At 34.4% G+C, this 12,087-nt stretch overlaps 1 protein-coding gene across 1 annotated transcript in view; it reads right to left on the bottom strand.

Moving 5' to 3' along the window:
* The window catches only part of COL4A5 (collagen type IV alpha 5 chain), a 240,960-nt gene that overhangs the window by 35,961 nt on the left and 192,912 nt on the right, over positions 1-12,087 (bottom strand). Inside the window, exons 35-36 of the mRNA XM_048213522.2 lie at positions 10,711-10,800; positions 10,151-10,290 (exon numbers count right to left, since the gene is read on the bottom strand). Of these exons, the coding sequence (XP_048069479.1) occupies positions 10,151-10,290; positions 10,711-10,800 (230 nt within the window). The remainder of the gene's footprint in view (positions 1-10,150; positions 10,291-10,710; positions 10,801-12,087) is intronic.

The following is a 12,087-nucleotide window of genomic DNA, read 5'->3' as shown; positions in this document are numbered from 1 at the left end:
GATTTTGAAGAGGATTGCAGTGAATCAGTATATTGCTTTGGGTAATATGGACATTTGAACAATATTAATTCTTCTAATACATGAGCATAGAATATCTTCACATTTACTTGTATATTCAATCTCTTTCATTAATGTCATAGTTTTCAGCATATAGGTCTTCCATTTCCTCAGATAAATTTATTCCTAAGTATTGTATTCACTTTGATGCACTTGTAAATGGGAGTGTTTCCTTAATTTCTCTTTCTGATAGTTGGTTGTTAGTATATAGAAATGCAACAGATTTCTGAATGTTGATTATGTACCCAGTGACTTTCCTGAGTTTATTTATTAGCTCTAACAGTTTTTGGTGGAGTCTTTAGGGTTTCTTATAAATATAAGTATAAAGTATAAATATACATACACACATATACATATATTTGTCTGCAAATAGTGACAGTTTTTACTCCTTCCTTTGCAATTGGGATGCCTTTCATTTCTTTTTCTTGCCTAATTGCTCTGGCTAGGATTTCCAATGCCATGTTGAATAAAAGTGGCAAAAGGGGGCATCCTTGTTTTGTTTCTAATCTTAGAGGAAGAACTTTCAGCTTTTCACAATTGAGTATGATGTTAGCTGTGGGCTTCTCATATATGACCTTTATTTTGTTGTGATACATTCCCTCTATACCCACTTTGTTGAGAGTTTTTATCATAAATGGACATTGAATTATGTCTAATACCTTTTCTACATCTATTGAAATGATCATATGATTTTTATCCTTTATTTTATTAATGTGATGTATCATATTGATTGATTTGTAGATGTAAACCATCCGTGCACCTCTGGGATAAATTTCACTGGATTGTGGTATATGATTCTTTTAACTGTTGTTTTGTTTAATTTGGTTTGCTAATCTTTTGTTGAGGATTTTGGCATCTATGTTCATCAGGGATACTGGCTTGTAATTTTGTGTGTGTGTGTGTGTGTGTGTGTGTGTGTGTTGTCCTTGACTGGTTTTGGTATCAGTGTAATGCTGGCCTCATAAAATGAGTTCAAAAGTATTTTATCTTCTTCAATTTTTTTGGAAAAGTTTTAGAAGGATACATATTAAATTTTTAAATGTTTGGTAGAATTCACCAGTGAAGTTGTCTAGTTCTGGACTTTTTCTTTCTTGGGAGGTTTTCTGGATTATTGATTCAATCTGTTTACTAGTAATTGGTCTATTCAGATTTTCTATTCCTTCATGATTCAATCTTGGAAGATTGTATGTTTCTAGGAATCTAGTCATTGCTTCTAGGCTCTCCAATTTGTTGGCAATAATTTTGCTTATCTTTTCAAAGAACCAGCTCTTAGTTTCACTGATCTTTTCTATGATTTTTTAGTCTCTATTTTATTTATTTCTACTCTGACCTTTTTTTTTCCTTCCTTCTATTAACTTTGGGCTTCATTTGTTTTTCTTCTTGTTGTTCCTTTAGGTGTAAATTTAGTTTGAGATTTTTCTTGTTCCTTGAGGTAGGCCTGTATTACCATGAACTTCCCTTTTATAACAGCTTTTGCTTCACACCATAGATTTTCACAAGTTGTATTTCTGTTTTCATCTCAAGGTATTTTTTTTATTTCTCCTTTGATTTCTTCATTGGCTTACTGGTTGTTCTGTAGCATGTTGTTTAATCTTTATTCATTGATGTAAGTGGGATATTAAAGTCCCCTACTATTATCGTATTGCTGTCAATTTCTGCCTTTAGGTTTGTTAATTTTTGCGTTATTTATTTAGGTGCTTCTATGTTGGGTGCATTAATACTTACAAATGTTATATCCTCTTGTCAGATTGATCCCTTTATCATTATGTAATACCCCTGTCTTTGTTTAAAAGTCTATTTTGTGTGATATAAGTATAGCTATCCCAGCTTTCTTTTGGTTTCCATTTGTGTGGAATATCTTTTTCCAACCCTTTACTTTCAGTCTGGGTGTGTCCTTGTACCTAAAGTGAGTTTCTTGTAGGTAGCCTATAACTGGGTCTTTCTAAAAATCCAGTCATTCAATGTCTTTTGACTGAAGAATTTAGTCCATTTATACTTAAAGTAATTATTAATAGGTATGTACCTATTGTCATTTTGTTAATTGTTTCCTGGCTGTTTTGTAGTTCCTCTCTGTTGTTTCTTCTTCTTTTGCTCTCTTATGTTGTGGTTTGATGACTTTCTTTAGTGTTATTATATTCTTTTCTTGTCATCTTTTGTGGATCTATTATAGGTTTTTGCTTTGTGGTTACCAAGAGGCTCACAGATAATAGCCTAGATATATTAAAATCTATTTTAAGTTGATAGCAACTTAAGTCTGAACATATTTGAAAACTTTACATTTTTACTCCCCCCATTTTATGTTTTTGATGTCACATTTTACGTCTTCTCATTTTGTGCATCCCTTAACTGATTATTGTACTTAAAGTTACTTTTACTTCTTTTGTCTTTTAACTTTCATACTAGATTTATAAGTGATTAATCCACTACCTTTACTATATATTTACTTCTGCCTTTGAGATGTATATATTCATATGTTTTCTCGTCACTAATTAATGCACTTTCTTTTAAGCTTAAAGAAGTCCCTTTTTAATATTTCCTGTAAGGCCAGTTTAGTGGTGATGAGCTCTTTTAGCTTTTAATTGTCTGGAACAGTCTTTATCTCTCTGTCAACTCTGAATGATAACTTTGCTGGGGAGGGTATTCTTGTTTGGACACTTCTTCCTTTTGGGATTTTGAATATATTGTCCCATTCTCTCCTGGCCTACAAAATTTCTGCTGAAAAATCTGCTTATAGTCTTATTGGGATTCCCTTGTACATAACAAGGGGTTTTCCTCTTGCTGCTTTTAAAATTCTCTCTTTAACTTTTGACAGTTTACTTATAATGTGTCTTATTGTTGATCTTTTTGGTTTCATCTTATTCAGGTCTCTATAGTCTTTCTTTTTTTTTCTATAATAATTTTTTAATATGTTATGTTAGTCACCATACAGTATATCCTTAGTTTTTGATGTAGTGTTCCATGATTCATTATTTGCGTATAACACCCAGTGCACCATGCAATATGTGCCCTCCTTACTACCCATCACTGGCCTATCTATAGTCTTTCTTGATCTGAATGTTTCCTTCCTCAGATTAGGGAGGTTTTCAGCCATTATTTCTTTAAGTAAGTTTCCTTCTCCTTTATCTCTCTCTTCTCTTTCTGGGACCCCTTATAATGCAAATGTTATTGAGATTTATGTTGTCTCATAGGTCCCTTAAGATATCTTTACTTTTTTAAGGTTTTTTTTCCTTTTTGATGTTCTGTTTGGGTGCGTTTCACACTTGTCTTCTAGATCACTTTCTTTTGCTTCATGTAATCTCCTTTTCAGCCCCTCTTGTGTATTGTACAATTCAGTTATTGTATTCTTCAGCAAAACAGCTACTTCCCCCAGTCCTGAAGGAGTAGCCTTGCATAAAAGATACAACTTATCCATCAACCTTAGACCTAAGTTCCTTGTTGTCTCTCAAACATTTGTAATTGTCTAAGCAGCCTAATTTATTCTTGATATGTCCCAGTTGTTGAGGGTGTGCTAAGACCTGTCAGTATTCTAAAGGGAGGAATCTCAGTCAGCACCTAGTTTCAGGCTGATTAGAAGCCAGATCCTCAGGTAGCAGTTTGAAAGTATGCAAATATATATAGTCCTGTGGTGCCACAATAGTAAACCTTGCTGGCCTGCAGACTAGGTGGATCTGGAGATGTTGAAAAAATCAGGGCTTCAGACAAATGTATCCTTTCTGGGAGGTACCAGCAAGCTATAGCAAGGCTGAGGAAGAATGAAAAATGGCATCCTCGAAAGCACCCTTGTTGCCTCTAGCTATATGCCAAACTTTAAGTCTGCCTCTCAGGCTAAAGCTCCAAGACAAGTAAATAGGCCTTTTTCACAGACAGACTGGGGTTGTTTCAGTACACTGTCTGTGTAGTGCTCTGGGGGGGGGGAGGGTAGCATGCCAAGAACTGTCTCTCTGATTGTTACAGTGTTGTGGGATTTAGGAATGCAAGCCCCTGGCCACCAGAGCCAGATGATTAAGTAGTGACTCCAGTATGGACTGCATGCACCTGTTGGCTTTTGTGGGGGCCACTGGAGAGCACAGAACTGGTATGTCCCTCTTTTGCAGGGCCACAGGAGAACCTAGGGCTGGTGCTTGCCTGCCATCTTTAGTGGGGCAATGGGAGAGTACAGGGCTGGTCACACTTGCCAGTACTATCAAGGTAGAGGGAGAGTACAAAAATAGTGCCTGCCAGCACTTCCAACCCCAAAGAGAGTTCCAACATACTCCTGCTCCTCTGGCAGATGCTTTAGTATTAGCAAATGAATCTCCTTCACATATAGTATAAGCACTTTTCAAACTGCTGCTTTTGTACTGGTTCCTGAGGTGGGTGAGTCTGCATGCAAGCCCTTTAAGAAATGCATCTCAGTTCCCCACAGCCCTTTGGATGTTAAGCCCCTTTGGTTTTCAAACCCAGATGTTTTGGAGGATTGTCTCTCTGTTACAGGTCCCAGGGGTTAGGGAGCTTGCTGTGAGGCATGAACCCCTAACTCCTCAGGGAAGAGGCCCAGATTTGTAAGATCCCGTCTGACTGTGGGTCACCTTAGCGGGGGTATGGTTTTGGATGAGACCATATCTCTGCCTCTGCTACCTGTTGATGTGGCCCTTTTATTATTTGATGTGAAGGAAGCTGTTCAGTTAGTTTTCAGGTCTTTTTCAGAGGGAATTAATTGTTCCCCATGTAGCTACAGATTTGCTGTGTCCACAGGAAGAGGTATGTTCAGTGCCTTCTTATGCCACCCTCTTGGACTGCCCCACCACTATCCTTGTTTTTAACAACTCACTAATTATACAATTTTTTCTTATGCTTGACATCCTCCAATCATACTATTATGTCTCCTGAAACTTCAATTCTACTCTCTTTATAATATAGGCAGTCTTACTTTGCACAATAGTATGGAACTCTAAAAATGAAGATGCATGCTAAAACCATGTAAAAGAGATCTTAATAATGAGAAAAATATGATTATTCCATGACCTTTAAAAGTTTTTCCCACAACTTTAAAATCTCTCTTCATGTAAGTTATGCATGCATAGAGAAAAGTCATATATTGCTAAGTTTGTTTTCACTAACTTCCTTGTCTGCACCTCTAAAGTCTCTCAATGGTAGCAGTGTCAACATTCCCATGGTTGGCTATTTTGTCTGTAACCCTATTTATATTAGCTTTAAATGTCACTTCCAGTGTTATCACTTCCTATTTTTGCTGCACTTTCATCTTTGTTGGTTTTCTCTTTTGACTATCCATATTTTTAAATTTTCAGATTGGTTTATCAATGAGAGACAAAGAAGCAACACAACTACATGCTTTGCTATTAGGGCATTAAGGGAATAACATTTTCAGTGACTAATCACTGACAGAATTTGAAAGAAGTGAAACAACTGTTCACTGATAATGATACACAAATTATGTATATAGTGATTTATGGATTGAAGAGCTAATATACCATGGTAACTTAAGTTTGAACTGTGTTGTTGTGGACTGATGTTATTTACCTAAATTGTGGTAACAAATTTGTGCATATCAGAACTGTGCAAAGTAAGGACTTAATTTTGTTCAGTGTGTCACCATTATATGATAAAACAATATCATCTGAAAGAAACAACAGACTACTTCAAATACATGATTTCTTTGTTTTCTCAACTGTGCAAGTATCTAAGTTTAGTGTGGAATTTGCTTACTGAAATAAACTTGAAGGCTGCATAGAGAGTGAAACTAAGTTAGCCTCTTGTTTGAAGAGTTGAATATACCGAGGATATTTTTCAATTGAAACATGTTTTTTCCTGCTGACATTCATTATAAATTCAGATACGAGTTATGGTAATCTAGTTCCATTATATAAATGTTAACATTTGCTCAGTCCAGAAAAAAATATATATGAAAAAATTTAGAAAAAAATTTTAAATGGAATTTCAAATCAATGAGTAAAGAGTAGAGTCTATAACAAATGGGGTTGGGTTATCTGGATATTTATTTTGAAAACATGAAGTTACTTCCTCACCTCACACAACATAGAGAAAAAAAGCCCATGGATTAAAGATGTAAATATAAAGAACAAAATCATGGAAGTACTGGAAGAAAAGACATAGGTCTATTTTTATAATATTAGGATATAGAAGTTTTTATATGAATCAGAAAATTATGTTTCTGACCTTTCCCACCAAATCTGCTTCCCCAAATCTCTCCTATCTCAGTATGTAGCAACTCCATTCTCCCACTTGCTCAGGATAAAAACTTTAGAATCATCCATGCTATATTTCCTCTCATAGTCCATGATATCTCTCTAATGTTCCATAAAGCAAATCTTTCTGGCTTGACCTGAAAAATATATTCAGATTCTGAATGTTTCTTATCACTTCCACTGCTACCACCCTGATCCAAGCCATCAAGATCTCTGGTCTGTATTATTTAAATAGTGTCATAAGTGGTCTCACTGTTTTCATCCTTATTCCTCTATGATCTAGATCCAAAATAGGAGCTATGATATATTTTTAAATTTAAGTACAATCATGTTACTCCTTCCAGTCACCCCCGTTTCACTCAGGAGTAAAATCCCTTACTATAATCTACAAGGTTCTAGATAATCTATTTCCCATTACCAACCTGATCTCATCTCTCACTTAGTTTCACCTCACTCACTCTGCTTAATCCACACTAGCTACCTTTATGTTCTTCAGACATGTCAGGTGTGCTCCCACCTCAGGGTGCTTGAATGACTCCTTCCCTCACTGCATGTCACTAGAGCAACTGTATTCAGAGCAGCTTTCTCTCACTACTCTATTTCAAAATATAACAATTCTCAGCAATTCCTACCCCCAAGTCTCCCTTAACTTTTGCCATACCTTCTAACACACTATAAACATATTTATTTTATTGACTAGATGCAAGCTCTGCACAGGCAGTGAGTTTGTTTCATTCATTTTCTTTCTTTCTTTTTTTAATAATTTTTTAAAATTATATTATGTTAGTCACCATACAGTACATCTCTAGTTTTTGATGTAAAGTTCCATCATTCGTTTTCTATCTCCAGCACCTACAACAGTACCTGGCACCTTACACACTCATTAGGTATATTTTGAATGAATGAATAAATAACATTTGCCTATGTAAAAATTTTATACTCTACATGATACATGCACAGTAAACAGGGTTATAAGACAAACAAATGACTGGGAGAAAATATTTGCAACATATCTAATAGACAATGGATGCATGTTTATGAAGTACTTCCATTAATCAATAGGAAATACACAATCAAATCCCTTTCTAAAAATGAGGCAAGAGTATGAATACACAATTTGTAGAGGAGATATAAGCATTAGAAATCTTTTTCATAATTAGGAAAATTCAAATTTAAACAATGATGCTCTACTTTTCACCCATTAGACTGACAAAATTAGAATGATTAATACCCAATATTTGTAAAATGAAAATAGAAAATTTCTTACACTGATCAAGACAGTATGAAGCAGCAGAGATATTTAAAGGAAAAATTAGTAATTATCAATATTAAAAAGGCATATATATGATGGGTTACAGCAACTCTACTCAGAATTTACTCTATGGCAATATTTACCAAATAATCTTAAGATACATATCTAAGATATGGGTAAGAATCTTCAGAGCAACATATGTTTGTAATCATGAAAATACAGAAAAAACTCAGTGTTCATAATAGATTAAACTATTTATATGGTTTACACACACACAAAATATTATATAATTATGAAAATGAATGAGGCATTTTTTATGGACTGATAAAGTTTGCTAAGATTTACTAAGGTATGATAGCTATGTCCAGACCAGATATATAGTATGATTTTATGTGTGTAAATAAAAATACAAGATACCTATATTTGGAAGATGCAGTATCATTTCATCAATTAGTAACTGAGGAAAAATGCTTCCAATTACAGTTGTAAGATGCTTTCCATTGTAAGATGCACCTCAATATCAGAGATTTTGAATGCAAAAAATTGAGTCTTAAAATTGATGAAATATCTATCATATATTCATATTTATATACACATAAAATGTCTTTTGTGGACAACTACTAGAAGTGGTTACCTTGGGGAAGAACTATGAATTTAAGGTATGTAAATGTGTGGAAAGAAAACTTCTGGTTTTACACTGTTTCATACTCATTGATTTTTAAAATCAAGTTTATTGGTTACTATTAATATAAAAACTTTAAAAGACAAAAACCTAAATGTATTTATCTTTTGACTGGACATTTCACTTTTAGGAATCTATACAGCATAAATAATTATACATGTGTCCACAGATATGTCTAAGAATATATATTATGATATTATTTGCAAAAAGAATATAATGCTACTATTAAAAATAATGTACAGTGTTGAGATGAGCACTGGGTGTAATACACAGCTAATGAATCATTTAGCACTACATCAAAAATGATGTACTTATTATATGTTGGCTAACTGAACATAATAAAAAATGCACAGTGACAAAGAAAATTATCTAAGATATAATAAAAAAGAAAGATTAAAAGAAGTGATAAAAAGATATGTGATAAAACAAATAAAGAATAGTGTGTATTCTATGACTCTGCACATATACATATACAATACACATAGAAAACCCTAAATTTTGTATATATACATAAAAATTTGTATGGCAAGGGATTCAAATTTATATGCTACTATTATCAGTGGATATCTATAGGGAAAGGAATGGAGTAAAGAAGATATGTTATGAAGGAGATTTTCACTTTTACCCTTGATATGTCTGTATTATCATTTTTTTAAATGTAGTCCTGTATTACTGGTAAAATTTAAATAGAACAGAAAATATTCAGCATCATTTCAATAGACTTTACACTGTTAATTTGCAGTTAATATGCAGAAATTTCTCTTGATTATCTCTTACAATAAGTTGATTGACTACGCAATCAAACTAAAATCTTTTTGTATACTATTAAAAAAGAAATTATCTTTAAAACATTATTCAAATTTCACAAGTTAAATCATTGAACAAAAAAAAAAGAGACAAAGCAAGAAACAGACTCTTAACTACAGAGAACCACCTGATGGTTACCAGAGGGAAGGTGGGTGGAGGGATGGGTTAAATAGGTGATGGGGATCAAGGTATGCACTTGCTGTGATGAGCACCGGGTATTGTATGGAAGTGCTGAATCACTCTATTGTATACCTGAAACTAATATAACATTGTATGTTAATTAAACTGGAATTAACATTAAAATAAAACAAATCTTTAAAAAACAAAAAAAAATAAGGACAGCTCAAAAGGAAAAAAAACACATTATTCAGTACATTCTTATCTCAGTGGGAATTTTCATTAATTCCATGGAAGGTTAGTAACACCATTCTTTTCCTAATACTTTCTAGCTTTGTGGTCTGACTGAATGATTAAACAATATTATAAGATAAATGATTAACCAGGAGAAAATATTTGCAACATATATAATAGACAATGGATGCATCTCTGCTAGTTAAAAAGTACTTCCACAAATCAGTAGGACTTAGTACCTTTTTACATGGAATTAAAGCAGCTATCAAATATGTGTTGAGTCTAATGATTCTAAGATATGTTCTAAATTTGATTGATTGAGAAACACTACCAAAGTTTTCACACTGACTAGGGGCATGGAGGGACATGTAAAACTGTTTTAAGAGAACTACCTCAGATACGCAGTTAGGAATACGACTGCTCCTTCATTAATTGCATAAGTTACTTTGTTTATAAGTCTCTTCATATTAGTTAATAACAATATTAGGATATAGATCAACATTCCACCACTAAGATGGGAAAAGAAAACCAAAGCCAGGCAGGAACACACCTTTGGTTTACTGAAATATACTCAGAGATTAAGATGGAGGGAAAACAAAGAAATCAGAATATTTCCCCCACACACACCTTTTTGGATCGGCTACAAACCCTAAAACATAAAAAGATGAAACAGGAGGAATGAATTTCCAGAATATATCATGTCACTGTATAGTTCATTTAATGAAGAATTAGGAATGAGTACAGTATCTTTAAAAAAATCACATCTGCTCAGGTATATGCCTAGCATAGAATTACCTTTGGGCCGGGAAGACCTGGGAGACCAATGCCTGAAACACCAGGATCACCTTTTTCTCCTTTCTGTCCAGGTAATCCTGGGGAGCCAGGCTGTCCAGGAACTCCAGGAGGTCCAGAAGACCCTTTCACACCCTGAGGTCCTGTTGAAAACATGTAACACGCATTTTTTTTTTTTTACAAAATGTTCTTTATTCATGACATATCTATGATGCTTATGACTAAGGGAAAAGGTTTTAAAAAAAGAACTCTACAAATTCTGAATTACATAATAATCCTTTACAGCTAGGATTACTTAAAAGATCATTTTTAGAGGAAGTTTAAGTGAATGGGGTACAGCGAGAGAAAAGATACACGTTTGTGGATCCTTACTCTTAAGGTTTCTAAAACTCTGTCCCTTAATTCCTACTTCAAATATTTGTGTGATGAGAGAGCTCTAGCCACTGATTACCTTAGTTACTGTCAGTTTGATTCTATCAACACCAGTCTCTGTTTTGATAACAAAGAGAGTGAACCATCTGCCATTAATAGGATCAAATATGTGGAAGACTTTCATCACTCACCTGGAAAACCCATGTCACCTATGCTTCCTTTAAGTCCAGGAGGTCCTGTAAGTCCTGGCTTCCCAGGGAGACCAGGGTTACCTTTGGGACCTAGAAAAGTTAAATTCGTTAAATTAAGACAAGTCAGCAATATTGAGGTTGCCTGATTTCTTGGAGTGGGTTATAATTACAATGTCAGCATGGGATTAGATGGATGAAATCTTAATATATGATTAAGTTCCACAGATCTAACTCAGCAAAAAACAGGCAAGAGGTACCTAAGAAATCTCCTTAGGGACATATTACAATACAAACATAGTAACAGAGGTCTCCTAATACAAATGAGTTTTTAAAATGCAAAAATTTTACCAGGACACCTTGTTTCTTGTCCTAAAACAATTCCAATCACCTGAAGGCCTATTCGCATTATGTGCATAACTATCCTTACTGTATTTATCACAGATAAATCCAATATAATGAGTCTGCTTTTAAAAGATTGAGAAGTGGCTTTCCCACGTAAGTCTGATTACGTGAAACCAGTAAATGGAAAGTGGTATCCTGTTATGATATACTCCCAGTACATTAGGCCAGGGATAGATAAGGGTTGAGGGAGAGGTATTATAATGTCACCCCCGACAGTCATGGCTGCTGTGTTTATACATTCTTCCTAGAGCTCAGGTGCATGAGCTGTGGTGTTACCTAGGGATTTTCTAAGGGCCACAATGTTGCCTTAAACATCTTTTCTTTACTTTTTTCTTTTACACTGACTTCCAACTTCGAGAAGAGAATGCAGAAAATGTGAAGGATAGAAAGGAACTATCTATCAAGGCAATGTAGTACAGAGTCTACAGCAGAATAACTGACCTGAAGGACTCCTATGAAGATGGAGACCAGCTGCTCTTTATTCCTTTGGGGCCTAACTAAAAAAAATGGCTTAAGAAGCAGCAAGAGTTTTATTAGAAATAAGAAAAAAATCCATGTTGACTCTAAGGGTGATTAATGCCGAAACAGACTACCAAGGTAGGTTGTGAAATTTTCATCTCTAAAAACTTTTAAAAATAGAATCAGCAGCCATCTTTACATGGTTTAATGATTGACTTGTCTGAAGGCAATTAACTAAAAAAAGGTAAATTTTTCAGCACCTATCAGATAACTGTATCATTAATACATGTCGCGGTGTATATAAACAAAACACACCACCTTATTTGGTTGTACTTCTCATTCTGTATACATCCTCATTGCCACAAAAAGAAGAAACTGAGCAAAGCAAAATAACCTACAAACCTTGTCAGTTGACACTTGGGCCAAATGGCAACATTTTTGCTAAAAAAGAGCTCCACATCTCAGTAGCTACCCAAGTATATTGTCATGATCAGATCCAAAACATTATCACACATG

Source organism: Ursus arctos, chromosome X (assembly GCF_023065955.2).
Source record: "Ursus arctos isolate Adak ecotype North America chromosome X, UrsArc2.0, whole genome shotgun sequence".
In the NCBI taxonomy this organism is placed as follows: Eukaryota; Metazoa; Chordata; class Mammalia; order Carnivora; family Ursidae; genus Ursus; species Ursus arctos.
This window is presented reverse-complemented; position numbering and strand designations above follow the sequence as displayed.